This window comes from Porites lutea, chromosome 6, assembly GCF_958299795.1.
Source record: "Porites lutea chromosome 6, jaPorLute2.1, whole genome shotgun sequence".
NCBI lineage: Eukaryota > Metazoa > Cnidaria > Anthozoa > Scleractinia > Poritidae > Porites > Porites lutea.
In genome coordinates, this window is record NC_133206.1 from 5,473,056 (window position 1) to 5,492,032 (window position 18,977).

Consider the following 18,977-nt stretch of genomic DNA (forward strand, 5'->3'; position numbering starts at 1 on the left):
GTTTTGTTAGCCAAATTTTGCATTTTCATATGAAAAAAGTTTTTAATAAATGTATTATGTGTTTTACATGACGGAAAGGTAGTCGATGTTCGATGGGTTAAATATTCAACATTGTTTATATTTGTTCTGAAATTTCATGGCCTGTAGCGCATTGAAGATTGCCGCGGTGGAAAATGGGAAGAAGGGAAATGCGGAACCTCTTCCTTTTTCTCTTCGCTTCCCATCATCCCCTTCGCAGAGATGCTGTAGTAGTCTCCGATCCTGCAAAGGATTAGAGAAGATTGGGGACAAGCCAGAGGAGGCATTTTTTAAAGCTGTATTCGTGAGGTATTTGATTACTACAATATTATTATGACTTTTAGCCCAGCAACTTCAAACACACTTAACCAACAACGGAACCTGCTAATTGATGAACTTACGACAGAAGTATTCCTGTTTGGAAGTCGGAGAACCGAGAATTCCCCCTCCTTCAGTCTGGTGTCATTGTACAGCTTCGTTGGTAGGTTAGGAGTGTACTCAGCATAGTCTGATAGCGGGTAGTTGACTGTGGCGTGTTGGAGGCTCAGTTGTGAGATGATCCGGGTTACAATATCACAGAGTTCTTCTTTAGTACTGATCTTTGGCGGTAAACCTTGAATCTGTTAAAATTGACACAATGTTGATTCATTGCTGTCCATTTATAGGGTGAATGGACCAGTAAATTTTAATATTTATAAGAACGGGTTGGGCTTTTTAGTGATAGAGCGGTTTTTTGCATGACCTTGAAAAATGGTTTCGGTAAGTGTTCGGTATTTTGTCTTTTATATCAGCCAATGGATGAAAAGATCAAAACATGGACTCTTTGTTTTCCTGCCTAAGAAAAACCTAATATGAAGAAGGCATTGTTCGATTGGCTAATCGTGTTTCAGTATGACGTTAAAGCGAAGTATCGATTGATTTCTAGAAAGTTCTCTGGCATAAAGTTTTCTTAACCCGAGCGTTCGCTTAACCAACCAAAAGCCACGCGCGTTTGCATCCGTTCGATAAACCAATCAAATCGCTCTATTTCCCTTCTTTTGTTGTTTCTGTTTTGTGCGTGCGTTTTTATGTGATTTCAAAGTCATACGAAAATCGCTCTATTCTATAGTAGACAGTTTTAGAAAATCATAATCATCATCATGATCGCAATCAAATTTTGGAGGCAAATGCATGTTACCAGCACCAAGAGGGAAAAAAGCTAAGACTGGTTTACTTTGCTGGCCGAGCCTGATTAGTAAAGAAGGATAGTGCGATTTCTTTTGATCAATCAAACAATAGAAAAGCGATTACGAAATTAATCCCTTTCGATATCTACGCTCACCCTATCTGCGTCTCTTTGTTATACGTTTATAGGTATTTTCCCCAAAGAGGGAAAATTGGCGTTCTTTTTAAATTTGATCATTATCAGTTCAACAAAAATTATGAAACATAAACTGCTTGCTAGTAAGTTCCATGTACAAAATGACGCATCCTTTTTGGACAAATCACATGGGTAAAGAATCGAACGAAATTAATCTTTCTTTCTACTCAGTGTAAAAAAATACTGTTCTAGCTAATCTTAAAAGTCCGATAGGCCTGTGTTACGGACGAAATTTTTTCTGTAATTAAGAGGCAAGATATTTGCCACAACAAACAAAAGTTAGAAGTTTTTGATGATCATGACGTCACGAGACTTAAATTCTTGAGTTCCCTTCAGAAATAGAATCTATACCCTCCCAGATGTTCCGTGGCCTGATTGCATGGGGCGCTCTATTCCCTGCATTTTTCCCAGAAAGTCTTATGGAGAACAAAGCCGTCTCGCCTTAAGGTTAGTAGTACGGCAGCTAGGTGACGCTAGAGCAGAAAACAAGCAGAACAGCTTATCAGCAATACGACTCTGTAAGATTACCTTTCCAATGCGACCGTGGAAGAAAACTGTTCCATCAGTAGACAACTCATTGAGGTAATTGCGAAATTCCTTGTCATTCTTTACGTCTTGATTGTCGTAATAATACCTAAAACACGATGAAATTCATGGCAATAATTCAATTCCTGCAAACAAATACTTGCGGAGCACAGTAAACAATAACAGAGTATAATTCTTTATTATGAATCTAATTGGGGTAAGGATAGGGGGCAGCCCTTAGATGTTAACGCTCATTCAATCATATTATTCGCTGGTACATTAGAGATCTTTAAACATGTTCCATTTTCCAATTATATCTCTGCTGTTATTTACAGTGCCATATAAAGCTTTAGTGTGCTCGTTTGCTAGCTCGGCAATAATTTATTTTAGAAGGAAATAGTTATTCGGAAAATGGACCATGTTTAAAAGATATTTAATGTAAGTTTTAATGACTACCAGAACAAACCTTTTATTTGTATACAAAATTTTGATTCCACATCTTCATGCAGCTAGGTTTTACGTAAGTTGACCATGTACCTTTTAAAATTATATCTCTGCTATTATTTATTTAAGCAATAGACCACACTTTCTATGGGTTTACCGGCGTGATAACCCACGCGGGATGTTGGGAGAACACGAGAAAAGCTTGTAAATCACGAGCCGAAGGCGAGTGATTTACAAGCTTTTCCAGTGTTCTCCCAACATCCCAAGTGGGTTATCACGCCGGTAAACCCATAGAAAGTGTGGTCTATTGCTTTTATAAAATAACTTTTAGTAGAATGGAGTCTTTTAGGGAAAAAAATATGCTTTTAGTACCGTGATCAAGTCATGTCTTCTCTCTAAAGTCATCATAAGCCAATCATGACTCATGATTTAATAGCGCTGAACTTTCTCAAAACTCAGTTCAGTCAAACAACAAACAACAGCACTTCAAAACACGAGTTTTTGCGCTCATTACGATAACTTATGAAAGCTGGTTTTCAGGAAAAGTCAACACATATTCATGCGAACGTACAATGAAAGAATACGTTCATGGTTTGCTTACCACAGAAGTAGAAATTAATTGAACATCAGACTGTACGCAGCTGTATTTTGTTGAGTCGATCGGTAAAAATTTCGTGCTTACAGACGGAACTGGCAGCTATTGTAATGGAGGACTTCATTCACTTTTTACAAGCCGCAGTGGTTTAAGATCTGTTTTCTGGACTTTATTATGGTCAAGAAATGCTGCGGTAACGACGTGGCCGCATTTGCGAAGTTGTCGCATGTAACTTTATATGCACGTACAGCGACCGATGGAAATATGTCAGTGGTGAAGAAAGGTTTCTTTGCCGTAGCCACATATTGGCGCTAATATTTGTCGATTTGTGAAGTCAGGTGGTTTGAGGTAGGTTATGCCATCGATATCACCGAATAATTTGTGCAAATGTTGGAAAAAAACAGCCCGAAACTCTGACATCTTTCATCATCGTTGGCAGCTTGTTTACAACCTACAGCGGCCGATTTTGTACCATATCTTGATCAGAGATCTCTTTTTGTAACAATTTCTTTCATTAGGGAATTTAATTTTGACATAAAATAAATCAAGAATACTAAAACTATCCGTTTTGTTGCTGGTTGGCACATGGTTAAGTTTTCCTAGAGACTTTCTACACCAGAAATTCACACAGTTGTTGTCTTTCTCTGCGATTTGGCATCGTCGTGAAATGTAAACTGCTTTCCAGCTTTGTACTTTATAACTTCTAAAGCTATGGCAGTCGCGAACTGTGACCCTCAGTAATAAAATGTGGAAACTAACGCTTTTGATATTAAGAAGGGCTACGGTAAGTAACTTGTTCTGTTTTTTAGCCTTTCTAAAATCGTTGTTTGCAGATCAATAGCGGGTTTTGTTTATGGCTTCGGTCCGGATGCCTTTTTCTATGGGTTTACCGGTATAATAAACCATAGGTTTTTGACCAATCAGATCACGCGTACTATCTCAGTTATTTTATAAAATGCCTTAAAGCTGTACCTTATTGGAAAGGGCAGAAAAGTTGTCTTTTTTGAATGTGTAACATTGTATAAATATACATTCTTCTTCAATATCTAAGCAAAACAGCCGGCGAATCGTTCGAAAATATAGAGCGACTTGGAATTTTCCACAAATTTGTTTTGTCATTAACGCACGAATTCATCCGTTAATCAAACTAAACGGTTTTCTAATGGTTTCCTTTCTCATTCTGTTGAGATCACTTTGTGTGTATACAGCTCTTTTGAGAAAGGTGGTAGGAAAAAATGTGCTCGCGACAATCCCGAAAGGTGATATGGGATATGATCAATACACTGTTCCTGACACTCAGTAGCTGTCGAACCTACTTCTGGTGCTTTCCTTTGCCACTCGCAAACATACGTCCATGGTCGTTCGTGCGAACGAACTGTTAACTCGAAACCACACAAAATACCTTTAGGGAATGTCGCGTGCACTTTTTCCGACAGCCTTTCTCGAAGTAGCCGTATACTAAAACAATTATTCACCTATTGCTGAATAATTATTTCAACAATATCAACTTCGCCTTCGGTGAATGATTGTTACATAACTTGTCAATATGGATAGTGGCTTCGAGATTATTGAATTGCACGGTTAAAAGTTAACATTTTAATTTCCAAGTTAATATATTGAAAGAGTTTAATGGTAGCCCCGCTTTTAGGTTTGGGTAAATTCGATTCATATATCAGATTAGTATATAATTAAACAGTGGATAGTGTTTTTCGCGCGCTCTGATTGCCTACTCAAACTCGGGATATCCAGTGCTATTCACTGATTCACCTCCAGTTCCTCCCAAATTCCTCACAAATAATCAAACAAGCTGTTCCCAAAAATACACGAAGAAGGTGACGAAATTCGGTTTGCAATTTTTAACAGGTAAGGCTTTGCCTGTTTGACTTGAATTTTATCGATGAAAGCGGAAAAAAAACGTTTTTGTTTGCAAATGTAAATTAAGTCTTGCGTTACTTTATTTAGCTGACATGTTTACAAATAAGCTTAAGACTAGACTTAATGTTTTTTTTTTTTTACAGGGTGGTTTTAAATATAAAAAGAATTCACAACTCCTTTTGAAGAAATTTCCCCGCAAGAGCTTAACAATTGCCTTCAAAAGTTCTATTTGTCGGTAAGAAAACGCGGCGACCGCCGGTTCGGTCATTGCTCGCTAAAATTGTTGTCGTTGGCAACAGTAAATGAGTTAAAACTAATCATTTTTGTGCTCAATTATCTCACTGTTTTAGTATATACTAAAACAATTATTCACCCAGTATCGGTGGCTAGTGGTATAATTTTACCAAGCCGCGAAGCTGCAAGGTAAATATCCACAACTAGCCACCCTCACTTCGCTGAATAATTGTTATGTAACCGGTTGCGATATCGTTCCACATCTTCTACATACTTACAAGTCTACATATTCCTTCACCAAGTTTTCAATAACCTCCAAGATTTTCTCTCCATCATCTCGGTAGGGGAAGTATGGAAGGAGATCCTTATCATCCACTCCGCGTTTCTTATAAATACAACATTACAAAAGTCAGATCATTGACAAAAAAATTGCAGTTAAAACTCTCACAGAATAAGACAAATAAATAATGCTATGTGCAGATTGCACCTCATCCTTGAAATTTGATTTTCATCTGGTAATTAATCTTATCAATATTTTTTGAACAACCCCCTGAATGACATATTTTCTCTAACATTACTGATTAAAGTTCAAACGAATGACCTAAACTGAAAAACTCTTGAGAAAAACCCAGGCAATTTATCTCGTTTTAATTTTCTTGAATTTTGTCCATAACAGATCTTTCCCGCATTCCTGTAAACAAAGGCACCAACTCGAGGCTTGGGGGGACAAAATACAGTGATTTGTATGAAATTGTCCACCCGAGCCTCGACCTCATTTCTTTATGTCTGCTCACTGGAGCGTAATGCGGGAAAGGTCTATTGCTATCATCAATATACTCTCTTATTAGAATATTAGAATATTCCTTCCTTCGTACCCAAGCGTCCAAGGAGATCTACTATACTTCGCATTCAGTGGCTGCCTTTTTCTAATGGCTTATTTTAAGCAAATGTCATGACATAGATAATTTACGAACAAGCATATATGGAAACACATGAGACAGCTGTTGGCATAGCCTGACATCAGTGAATAAAAGAATGGTTAGTTGCCTTAAGTAACAACTCACTTTTAACTCTTTTCTAAAATCTGTAACGTTCCATGTGGATAATGGATGTGAATCGTTCAAAAGTCGAGTAGTTCCAAAACTTCCAAATGCAAATAGCTGATCCATATATTCTCCTTCGCCAACAAGAACAGGAGCTCCGATTGTGTTCGGTATTAAGACATCTCGACAGTGAAACTGTAGTATTTGATACAACGGGTGCCGAGAGGACAGCGTGCGTCGTAATATAACACAGAATGGTTCCATCAGGAAATGAACCTTGAATAATGAATACATATAAACCCGGCAAATTTTAGAATTGATTAATCATTAATTAATTAGTAATCATTAATTAAAGGTACTCTAAATATCACCTCATGACCTACTATTTAAACAACAGCAAAAAATGTAGAAAGGGAGTGAGAGTTTCGGCGACTTTATTGCTGGTTATTCGATATTCCGCCGCCTTTAAATATAAAAATCGACACCATTCAATGAATAGAGAAATATATTACCCAAAATTTGAGAGGCTAGTTTGTGCCGGGAAGTTCCATTTCCGTCTAAGGGATACACTCGTGGCCTGAAACTAACAGAGCTTAACAGAGTTTTGCCACCATATTGAAATGATAGAAATGGTTAACTTATATATATATATAAATTAAGAGCCTACTATCTTATGGCCATCCACAACAGGTCGGGGCGGCCGTACATCTATCTAATAAATTACCTTAGCAAGATGTTCCACTATTTGCGCGTATGCAAGATCTGTGACTTGAACGTTCAGTTTAGCCATCATCCAGTTGCCTTCGTCTTCGGGCGTAAAAACCACTGATTCTACATGTAAGAATGCAAAAGGAGGTCAGCACAATTGAAACTTGCAGCTCAAGAGATATTTGTTGGCTTCACACTAGAAGCGAAGTTCGTTTCAAGTAAGCAATTATTGATTCAAGAGCACGTGGAAATCGTAAGTCTCTGAAGAAACGTGGCTTCAAACTTGTTGACGAGTATGTTACTTGAAGTACAAGCTGTAGGTTCCAGGTAAACTTAGATTATTCTTGAGAGCTCTAATGTAAGCCAACGATTATATTTCTATTTTTCCTCCTCTCTTTGTGATAGCACTATTTGTTATTAAAATTAATGCCCATTATGTGCTAGCTTGCATGCATTTTTATTTTTTAAGATATAACTTGGCTTCACACTAAAAGCTTAGTTTGTTTCAAGTAAGCAAGTGCACTTAGAAATCTTAAGTTGCTCTGTAGGAAACATGCCTTACACTTGTTGACATAGTATATTACATGAAGTAAAAGCTATTAATCTCTCCTTTCATTAGAATCTTTGAACCGCTGCACGTGCACATCGTGCACATGGCTTCCATTTCTCAAGTGTGGTGAAGCCCATACTTGGCGGCGAACTTCGGCTTTTTTGAACTACGAACATTTCCATGGTCACCAAGTAAAGTTTAAGTAAGTACATTTTACCCCTTCACACTCAAAAGTAGGTTCCAAGTCTACTTACATTATACTTGGAGCTCTAGTGTGAAACCAACAATAGACAAACATGGTTTATGGGAAATTTGTTTCTCAAAGAAATAAAATGCTTTTATGCACAATGTGACTGATCAATGCTTCATTTCTCCAGCGACCATTGAAGGCGTGTACCCGTCTGGACATCGTTATGTGCATTTGTAGGGCACTCCTTTCATTCTATTGTACTTTACTCTCCTGGATCGCGGGCGTGCCTCACGTTATCTGGGATAATTGTGTTTCTGATTTTCCTGACTCAGTTGCTTTTAGTAGATAAGAACTTACCCCTGTGGCCAAATTTATCCCAAAATGGAAATATCATTACTTGGTATCCAAGTAACATCAGTAATTGACTTTATGATTATTATCTAAAGGAACATGAAGCATAATATTTAGGCCCGGTTCAAACGTTGAATTTCGCATTTTACGTCAAGTGAACGGGAGCAATAGATTTTCCTCTTACGTGAAATGCGACGTTTTAACCACGCCTAAATTAGTTGAAGTTACATAAAGGAATACAAGCGTAATTAAAACTGTTTCCAGAAAGTGGTCCAAAAAAAGTTTGCCGTACCGGGGGTATAGTCCATTTGAATAGCCACAGGAACAAGCTTATTTTGTTTTGTTAAGAAGTCTGGTGCAGATACAAACAAAGCAATTGGAGAAAGAGTGTCCCACATGGTCCTTCGTGGATCACTATCTGTGAGGTCTGGTTCTCTGGGGAGGTCGTCACACAGTTCATAACGGAGGGCATAAACGCGGCCCTGTATAATGGCCTATGAAGAAAACAAATAAGAAATAATAAGAAAACACAAGCAGACTTTAATCTCATTGTACTAACTAATGACAGTACTCGACGTACCTCAGTCTAGTAAATTGGTCTTAGCTCTGGAAGAAAAATGCATACCAGAGCGCTATAAATTCAAGTGCACTAAGGGAGTGCATAATTCATAGAAACTAGAGACAAATACGAGGAAACACTTACCTCCGCTATCGAGTCTCCGTTACCCAAAACCTTTTGAACAGCAGTTTCCCAGTCAAAATTGGGGTTCAGCAATTCCTTAAGTTTTTCCCAGTCCAGTCCTATTGGTTCTACGGGAGAAAGAAATAACTCATTAATTTCCGAGTTCTCCGAATGTAACTTTTCCTCAAAAACTATCAGTTCCAATTCGATCCGGAATGGTAAAAAAAAAAAAAACATGTTGTGTATTTGCTTTTGGGCTTAAGGAATTCTTTAAAAGAAATGTATTATCACTCCTAGATGAAAAGTGTTAGCGTAAATGTAGACCTCAGCTCTTAAAATTCATACGCACTTGGATATAGATCTGAAATTAACTGACACTTCCAAAGTATCGAGTATTCGTTACCCAAGGCCTTTTAAACAGCAGTTTTTTCAAACACGACTGTAAACTGTTCAATTTTGCCCAGTTTTTCATTATTTAAGGAAATGTAATTGGCTTGTTGGAAGCATTTGATAAAAGATCGAATTAAAGCAACTTTTTTCCAATAAGAAGGGAGTTCAAAGAGAGAATCACTGACCTTCAGAGGCACCATGGAAAGTCACTCGCCTCAAGGACATGGGATTGACTCCTGCCAAACGTTGTTGAGTGAAGTACTTATCACTAATCCATTCCTTTTTGTCAGTTATGAAGGGCTCGTATTGGGACGCTCGCATTGCAACCTCCTAAAAACAACCACAGAATAGATAGAGTATGAAAATTATTTTTGAAAGAAATAAATTGTTTTATGATTAATGTGACTGATTAATGTCTTCAGATTCCAATCTCGTTCCCAGAGACCGCGATCCTTTTGCACAGCGACAGGGATCACTAACCTCTGGAAGAATCCGAAAAAAACACCTCTGATTGGCCGAAAAAAATCGTGTTTATCACATGAAATTTCTTTGCTAATCAAAAAACCGTGAGCACGTTGATTCGATTTATGCACACACAAATCTTATACGACTTGAAACCGTTAAGAAAAACGTTTAGCTCGATATAAATGACACTACAATGATATTTTGTTCAAAAATTTCCTTTTTCTTATTTTTAAAAGTTATCCCAATGCTTTTTTTAAAGAGATGCTATACATTTATGCTACTAAACCTTCCAAATTTGGCTCATCCTGGGTTTAAGAACCTGTTAAACTCACCGGTGATGTAAAACAAAGAAAACAAAGAAGTCAACACAATAAAACCTAGAAACAACAAGTACAAAACAAAGAAAGAGTTCATAGGTTCTTACACCGAGGTAAACCCTAAAATTTGCCTACTGTTGTGCTCATTCTGAGCACGAAAGAATGTATGTCGTCGTGACTAACAAATTTTCATTCGTCGTGTTTAAATAAATGTACATTTTCGGCCTCCTTAAACAGTCCTTTCATGTCACTTGTCTTTCTTCTTTCTTCACCAAATACATCGACCAAAGGTCACAGAAAGAAAAACTGCTTTGGAAAGAGTAAATTGTAACAATGTGCGAGCAAGGAAAATTTTCCTTGAGAACTTTTCTTAGTCAAATGGGTAAACAATTTCACGCAGGCGCAATTAAACCGGAACCAGGTTCCGGTTTTGGATTCTTCCAGAGCTGTTGTTGCCTCATCGGCTGGACAAAAGTAACGGAGGCTCTGGGGACGAGTTTGGCGAGGGGGCGTTCTTGCCATCCGGAATTAACATGAGAGCATTCTTAAGACAAGAAAGCGAGGCACGACGCCCCCTGCTCACTGAAACAATTACGTTAGGACACAGATGCGGGAAGCAAGCGATTTTGTAAGTCCTTTTGTAATTCTTAGGTCTTAGCGACCGAACATCACATCGTCTTTGAGATAAGTACTCGATTATTGCCCGATGACTCACTGTCTACTTTCTTTACTGTCATATTGATGTGCACATGATCACTTAGCTGTCTGAACAAAGCCTAATCGTAAAATAATCATTTGTGTAATTTTAATTTAGAATTCGAGATCGGTTTATTATAATTTTTTAATTTGTAGTAAAAATATTTAATGTGTATGAAATCACTTATGTCTATATAGCTGTTAGTGAAAGTATTCATGTGTAAATATTTTTACCTTAAAAAAATGATTTTCACATGACTCAGCCCTGGGGCACCCGACGAATTTCTTCTGTAAAGTAACTGTTCGAAGAAGCAAATATTGCCTAAAAGAGATTTCTGAAAGCTCGAGAAAGGCTAAAAATTTCTTGAGAACCGTTCAAACCAGGATTTTCGGAGTTTTCAGTGTGAGTTTTTCTTCCAATTTACCTACGATTTTCAAAGGTTTTGTTTCTCATATTTTATTATTAAAGATATTACGTTTATTGTTAGAAAAGGTGTCCTGAAAAATTTCTGTTTAAAGGAGAAACTTACAATTTTCTATCTTATGAATGTGCGGCTACTCCGTGACATTAAACTTTCAACCGAACCCATCCTGGTTATCTAAAAGTTTTGGGTGAGACAAAAAGCTTCTTAAACCTTTCGAGACGACCAAAGTTTCTCTAAGACATCGGAGCAGATAAATAGATTTTAGGACAGCGCCAAAGTAACCAAACAGGCTTCTGAAGCATAGAGAAAACAATTTGAGACTCGGTCTGGGTGCCCTTTAGGCTAGCTTGAGATATTTATATTTTTACAGTTATGGGTTGATGCTTAGTAGAAAGACATGTGAATACCAACGGTCTTTATTTCAGCTAGATAATTATTACTGCTCTGAAGCTTGTGGAGTCAAGCCTTAATGCCAGTTACGTTACTTTTACTTATATCATCATGAATAATTACCTTAAAATAACTGACGGTGTGTCTTGGAAAAATGATTTTATGCTTACCCCTCCTAGCTTGGCAGCCAACTCGAAGTATTTTGATAAAATCTGGTAGTTATAGTTGTGGCTAATTTCCTTTTCCGTGATACTGTTAACCAGACTGTTGTAGACGACCTTACTTAAATCGCTCACGAAGACAGTTTGAACATATCCCTCCAAGTTGAATCGTCTAAACGGATCTTTGAAAGCTGTAGCTAAGAAGGCCCATTTACCCGGGGAGTCCAACAGAGCGAATCCTCCATAGCTTTCTTCCAAATCCCATTTCTTCTTCATTTTCGTGAGTACCAAAAACCTCTTTGCTCTACAAACAAGGCTGGTCTTCTGAGGAAGTGAGATCTCACATTGGCGAGTCAACAAATACCTTAGAAGCAAAGTAAATCCCTATTAGCATAAGTGATATAGACTCGAATCTCTCTATAACGGCGATTGCCACACTTTAGAGAGATGGAGAATATGAGGCCAGGAAGCAATTCGATATGACACCACTCTGGCCTGGACTATTGTGCGATCGAAATCGGTTTTACCTAAGCACATGAGTATAAGTCCAGTGGACATCACGTCAATTTTCTAATTCTAACACAAATCGGAGGACCACTAGGGCAAAACGTAATGTAAAGGAGACACTTGACTCATGACTGATGATCTGGTCACGTGATTAAGAATCACAGGAGCGGTTCTGATCATATGCCAGTGGTACTTACAGTTCAGCTGCTTGCAAAAGTTTCTTGTTGAAATCGCTCCTCTTAGATTCATCTCTTACCATTGCCGAAGAGCTAGGGAAAATATTAAAAGTTATATGTTTTTCGTCGTTAGAATTCGTGGATGCATGCTTCAGTCTTTTAGTTGTGTTTTCAGATTCTTTTCGTTATAGCAGTAAGCTGTTATATTTTGTCTCTCCGCATTTCGTCAAAACATAGCTGTCAGGCTGAGTTGGTTTAGTCTGACCTATAAATACTTACAGTTTTCACAAAGGACGTAGATCCTGCTGTGCATATTTTGATTTGGATTTTATTAGTTATAATGGACAATTATAGTTAATTTAACTCTCGATAGCGTGTAAGTAATAAATGTATTATCACCCACCTCGAAACTGCGGTGTAGCATCTGACTAAAGCTATCAGGGCAATAATAACCTGCACCTTCATTGCTAGAGTCAAGAATAAACGTCTCTTTGTCTGATCAGGACACTCACAACTGAATTGAAGAAACTATCACTATCAGTTTCAGGAAAAACTGGCTTATAGACAAACAGTAAAAATATATTATATCTAAAAAATATATATTGCTAGAGTACCAAAAAAAGACTAACCTACACTGTCTAATTTTTAGGCAGCTTTTTGTTCAAAGTTACTATGTGTTTTTGGATTGCCTCTAACATATATGTTTAGGGTATACTGTTTACAGTGATACTGCCAAATATTAGAGTCACTACATTTCGTCTAATTTGTCGTATGTTAACTGCAATAGTTCTTTCTCTTGCGACAGATAAATGGCAAATGACTTTCTTTTTATTAATATATGCAAGGACATTCTTGTGATTGCGTTCAAGATGTTTTCCAGTTTAGTAAAATGAACCGAAGTTGAGTATTTTTAACTGAGCTGGTCAGACGTACAATGACAAAAATGGTCAGTGACTGTTACGTTTGTGCATTTCTTTAAGAGTAAGAGACAACAAGAATATAGGGACCTTATAATCAGACGACGGCGACGGCAACGAGAACGTCATAAAAGCAATAGTCTTAATTAGCAAAACAACGACTTTGCACGTGCATCACACTTTTTTGGGCATTTCTTTGCCGTTTTTGCACGACTACGACGTGAAAATGTCTAATTTCATGTTTTATAGAGGACGTAAACAAGCAACGACGAAATTTTCTTTCTCCTTCTTTACTTGGATACTGGGCTCTTAGGAATTCAACTCCAGAAGAATTCGCCTACATTCGACAAAGAAAGCGAGATGGAATAGTCATAATGATGATTGAAAAACCGCGAATTCACTTTGTAAGCAACGTTTTACCTGCAGTCGCCGTCCTCGCATCTTAAGGTCCCTAATAGCGGCACCGCGCCCACTCTGCTATGAAAGAAAATGTAAGTACGAGCTCACACAGGTGCAAAAAAAATATATCGCTTCGACTACAGTGAATAATAAAGTGTATGTATGTGCTTTTGCTGCAAAAATTATCACTCATCAATCAATGGCCGTTAAACATACCTTTACTTTACCTCAGAAAGTTGTTGACACCCTGAGATGCACAGACAACTGGAGTAAAGTACTTTCAGTCAGACAATTTAATAGTTCGTGGGTTTTTATGTTTCCGCATGCTTAACTCTGTTCTTCAAAAAAACCCTTTGTTCACAATCTCGTTGATTTACAGTCGCTAACTTAAGAAAGTGAAAAACAGCGTGTATTCTATCGCGCTGTTTCCATGGATGACAGGATAATGCAAAATCACTTAACCAATTGTCTTTACAAAATTTTCAAACTGGCACAATGGTTCATATTATTAGGTAGCATTCTCTCTCTGAATTGGAAAACAAATGTGGTAACATGTTTGTGTAACAGTTTTACCCAGAGGTATTAATAAATTTATGCTTCATATGAAGCTACTCTGACTTCTACAACGTATCAGTACTTAGAGATTTATAAAAGCTCACGGAGATTTGAAAAAAAAAAAAAGTTGATACTTCGTGTCTTGGCAGGCAGGTTTGAGGGGGGCCACATAAGTGGAAAGAAGCGAAGGTACAAAACATAAAATAATATTATACTAATTAAAATGGGACGTGACTCGCATGATTTATAATATTGGGTGCTAAAGGAAGGTTCTTGAATCGTTTAGCCAAGGACAATGAACAATGTAGCGACAATGCGTCTGTTTTATCAGGGCTAACTGAAGTGGAAATTTTAAGTTTAATTCCTGAGCGTCGTTTATGTCTCCTGTCTTGAAGCGTCGTATTGTGTTTGTTTACATGCTGAGTCCTTTTTGTGACATGGCGTTTGATTTCGCAGGCTGCCTTAATTCCTTCACTTGTACTGAAATCGAGCGTAACATATTATAGCTTGGTTGGAAACGGGATTCATCTCTAAAAATGAGTACTAAAGATACCTGGTACACTTAAAATTTATTAATTAAAAACGGAATGTTTTTGTTTGGGTTCGCCGTTTAACATGCTCCGATGGAGCAAAATCAGCTTTTGTTAATTAATTGATTAACCCTTATAAGGGGCAGCAAAGTTGAACTGAATTAAACAAGCGCCGAGTGCACAACTATTGAAATGAAAACACCCTCAGGATTTCAGGCCAAATCATTATGCTTATTTATATACTGAATATAAGTTTTAAAAATTGGAGTTTTGATTAGTTTTGCTCATTAATAGCATTGCTCGTCGAGAATCCGCTTCTACTTCATTTCGGCAAAATTAAAGAATTGTTCTATTTATAACACTGAGTTGTTAATTTAAAGGCTAAAATTGTTGAGATTAAAAACAATGTTTTAAGTGAAAGACGTTCAGGCCTAAATCGTCTCGCGTCTCTCGCGTACATTGAGATACAAGCTTCAGTCCGCATGAGTCCGACTTGCTCCAACGGACTAAATTAATAAACTGCTTAAAATTTATCACTTTATACTTCTACATGAGAAATTTGTGCAGTTTGATTGGCTTAGAGCAGTAGTATTTCAGCTTAATTTGAATGCCTACATGTGAAAATTACAAACCTTGTGCGGGTAGTAGTATAAACAAATAAAAGCATGATTTGTACGTGATATTTGGCATAAATACCACTTATGATATTTCAAAATTGTTTCAAATTTCACTCCCCTAACGGCTTGTGAACTACGTACAACAATTTCGAAATATCACTTGTGGTATTTATGCCAAATATCACTATACAAATCATATACACTATACAAATCATGCTATTACCTATACAAATATGCTTTAGTTTCAAGGCCTTTATGGTTGTTAGAATTTCATAACGGCAGTATTTTAAACACTGGGCACAAACGAAACTACTTGGTACAGGAAATGAACAAGTTTTGCTGCGTGACTTTACATTTGTCTGTAACTTCAATCGTATATTTGATTAGATTGACAGAGACGATAATAGAAAAACGGGAAGTGGAAATTAATTTTACAGTAAAAGTTAAGAATATAGTTCAGTGGCGTAACTCGTGTTGCTTGTGCTGAGTGACGCAAGAGAGTTTTTAAGAATAACGAACAACACTTCTTTAGTTTTTGAGTGGTAACTGAAGTGGAAACTTACAGCCTATAAATTAATTAGCGTCGTTTTTATTTAATGTTGCGTGTAGGCGTGGCATGTGTTTGCAAACGCACTGAATAATGTTTTACGCCAAGGCGTCTGTTTCTAGCTGAGACATCGTTAGGCCGCCACTTAATTAGACAGCGACATGCTAGTTGAACCGTGCGGTAAATTACGAGCTTCTGTCGAGATGGGCAATGCCTTTAGAAATAAATAGTCGAGTCTAACATGGAAACTTTAAATTTTTAGAACAGACTGTTTGTCTCATGTCACTTATATTAAGGTCGCTGGCACAGGAAGCATAAGAAGGTACCGGTATTACATTGTAGTATAGCTAAGCTGAAAACAATGGAGGACGCCTATTTTTATTAGAGATAACTGAAGTAGAAAATTTTCGTTGAATTTAAGATGGTTTATATGTTGTATCGTCTGGGCTATGTCACGGCATGTCTAGTTCGTTTGCTATTTATATTGCCAACTACGCGTCCTAAGTGCTATGGAAGTTGAGAAACTACTTGTGAATGGCAAAACCACAGCTTCGCTTCAAACAAATATCTCTTCCAAAGCATTATATCAAACGTTACAAACAACAAAAATGAACTTTTAAACAATTGCATGGCTAACGAGTTTTTTTTTAAAATAAATCAATCCATAATAAATATGCAATCTAGCGTTTCAATCCTATCCACGTTTGTCCAATTTTTATGTTTCACTCAGTTTGGTGGCAGTTCCCACCTCTTGAATTTTGATAAATTTTCTCGGCACAACTCCTTGAAGGTGTTGAATTTGTTTATCGAATTTTGAGCTGAGGCTTTAAGAGATTTTAAGACTGAAATTTAAGCGTTTTAATCTGAGCTTCTTGCGGTCGAGTACGCTTCTCGGGAGAGAGATGCAGTATATGAATCAAAACCCGGGATCAAAACACTGCCTCCTTAATTGCAAAACATTAGGGAAGAGAGCGATTTGAAGAATTTTCAAGATCTAATATTGGTCTTAGATGCTTGCTATTGGCTGCATAAGACAATTTCATTAAGTTTATCGCGACTCGGAGACGATCGAAGGTGCGATTTTAGCCGATTCCTGCTTCTCAGAAGATTTATGTACTCTTTGGTGCTGTGTTTATATGTATATTTTTATCTCAGAGTGAAAGTGATCTGTAGTTCATATCTGAATCAGGCAAGGGAAAAATAGACCGAAAGAGCCGAACAGCTACAGCACAATGGGAATTTCATCGAAGCTACGGCCGCAGAAAAAAACCCACTATATCTTGCCTCCACGTTCATTGAAGTGAGCGCAGTTATAAACCTAACGTCACAATTTAAAATCCTGTATGATGTTGTCTACACATAGCACACACTGCATGCAAATTATTTGGAAGACAAGCTTTCACTATTTCCGCACTGGGTTATGAAAATGTTTGGTTTCCAAAGGTTATTACAATGTTCAAACTTATTTACCTTTTCTGGTTTAAAATGGAACAAACTCTTCCTGGATTTGTCGTTACTCGCTTTACATCGGTTTACGCTTCGGGGTGTTTTCTCAGCCTGTTTACCGGATCTGAGTAATGTGCTACTTGGCTGAGACGATCTCTTCATTCCAAGACAGTTTCAACGCCTCATAACGGGAAAAACTAACAGGGGTAGACCCGGGTAGACCACGAAATTTATAAAGAAGAAGGGTTGAAGTAACAAGTTGACCAAAATAATCCGATAAAACCGCTAATAGTAACCAGAGTAACCAGCAATAAATCCAAGAAGAACGGCGAAAATAACTCTCAAATCATCCATGGCGGCTTGCACATGACCGAGCAATTCAAACGTGTCACAAACGCTCAAGAAAGCAAAATATTTAAAAGTAATACAACTACTATCAAGATAAAATGTTCCAACAACTTTTCACGGCGGTATAATGTAGAAATTACCAACACAAGCTTGGAGTAAAGCGAGAATTTCACCATATATACCTCTGAAAAAAGCTCTTTCCAAGCGCGACAATCACTCTACAAAAACCGCATCCTGATTGGTCGAATCTCGAGACACACACCGCCTGGTTGCAGGCTAGGTTGCAAACCAACGCCTTCCATATAAAAAACCAAACGTATTGTTGCGAAAAATTAAATGTTACTTCACACTTTTCCTAAGATTTGGAAAAGATTTTATTTGTTTTCTTTGCGAGATGTCGACACGACACTTGGACTTTTGCCCTTCCGGAGACATGTGATACGACTTGATTCTATGGGTGTGATGGTTCAATATCATTGCTTTCAACAGATTGTGTGGCTAATCACTAAGCAAAGGCTTCTGTGTTGTTGAGCGGTTCCGACGAGCCACAATAATGGAGCAATGGTTAACGCCCCGCTCTAGGCTAGGTTCTGTAGTCGTCGTGTTTATGTTTTACAAATTTTAATTTTCACGTAGTATGATCATCTTTGCTGATTTATATTCTCTATGTGAATAATTCTGATAATTGTACACTCAAGGTGACAAAACTCCCATTATAAAACCTGCAATTCTATAGCTGCCTCAGTGTACAGGGATAATGGACGAGGGATTGTAGCTGACTCGTCCCCAAAAGTGACAATTCTCCGCAATTACAAGTCCGACTCCTTGTACTAAGTGGGTTGATTTAGAGAATGTTAGGTATTTTACCAAGGAAAAAGAAAACTCATTCTCTGCAATAACAAAGTGTTCGTATTGAGCGAGTTTCCTAGAGAGGAGTTGAACTCTTTCGCGCTACATTTTGCGTCCCCATACCCCACATTTCGCGTAAAAGTGAGAGTATATATTACAGTTGAAAGAATGATGCAGCTCTTATACCAGATGAAATCTTGATGTCGTTTAAAGCGGGGGACGCACGGAATGAATAGGAGCAGGGCGGAGGAGGAGGGGAATTGCTTTTATCCTCAGTACTAGCAAGAACCGCTACTCTCGATTTGACAAATTGTTCAGCGCTTACGTCACTAGCAAAAAGTTTATCGCGAAAACTGAATTACATATCAAGCAGAACCATTTTTATTTTTATCCTACCATTATTTAACACCTCAGCACTTACTACACTGGAACAATAATGAGTGACATTACCTTTCTTAGACTCGTTTTAATGGTGAGAGTTTTTTTGTAACAAGTTAGTTCACAATCACGTAACCATATGAATTGCAAAAACTACCTCTACTACTATAACTTCTACTTCTGGGCAGTGATACGTGTGCTAAAATGCGCTGCGCCCTTAGCTTACTTCATGAAAACAAACAATCAAAAAAACTAATTACGCATCTTCTGCTGGCTTCTGGCAAACATT

General features: G+C 37.6%; 1 protein-coding gene across 2 annotated transcripts in view; it reads right to left on the reverse strand.

The window, feature by feature from the left end:
- The window catches only part of LOC140941665 (allene oxide synthase-lipoxygenase protein-like), a 20,247-nt gene extending 6,583 nt beyond the window's left edge, over positions 1 to 13,664 (reverse strand). The window contains exons 1-12 of one of the 2 annotated variants that reach the window (XM_073390682.1): positions 13,646 to 13,664; positions 12,506 to 12,616; positions 12,124 to 12,195; positions 11,429 to 11,783; positions 9,151 to 9,295; positions 8,597 to 8,703; positions 8,186 to 8,387; positions 6,819 to 6,925; positions 6,116 to 6,370; positions 5,330 to 5,436; positions 1,907 to 2,012; positions 420 to 638 (exon numbers count right to left, since the gene is read on the reverse strand). In XM_073390682.1, coding sequence (XP_073246783.1) covers positions 420 to 638; positions 1,907 to 2,012; positions 5,330 to 5,436; positions 6,116 to 6,370; positions 6,819 to 6,925; positions 8,186 to 8,387; positions 8,597 to 8,703; positions 9,151 to 9,295; positions 11,429 to 11,783; positions 12,124 to 12,195; positions 12,506 to 12,567 — 1,737 coding nt within the window. In that variant the 5' untranslated portion in view covers positions 12,568 to 12,616; positions 13,646 to 13,664. Of the gene's footprint in view, positions 1 to 419; positions 639 to 1,906; positions 2,013 to 5,329; positions 5,437 to 6,115; positions 6,371 to 6,818; positions 6,926 to 8,185; positions 8,388 to 8,596; positions 8,704 to 9,150; positions 9,296 to 11,428; positions 11,784 to 12,123; positions 12,196 to 12,505; positions 12,617 to 13,439; positions 13,474 to 13,645 lie in introns of those variants that run through there. The other variant, XM_073390683.1, reaches the window with a different exon arrangement.
- Between the last annotated feature and the right edge of the window lie 5,313 nt (positions 13,665 to 18,977).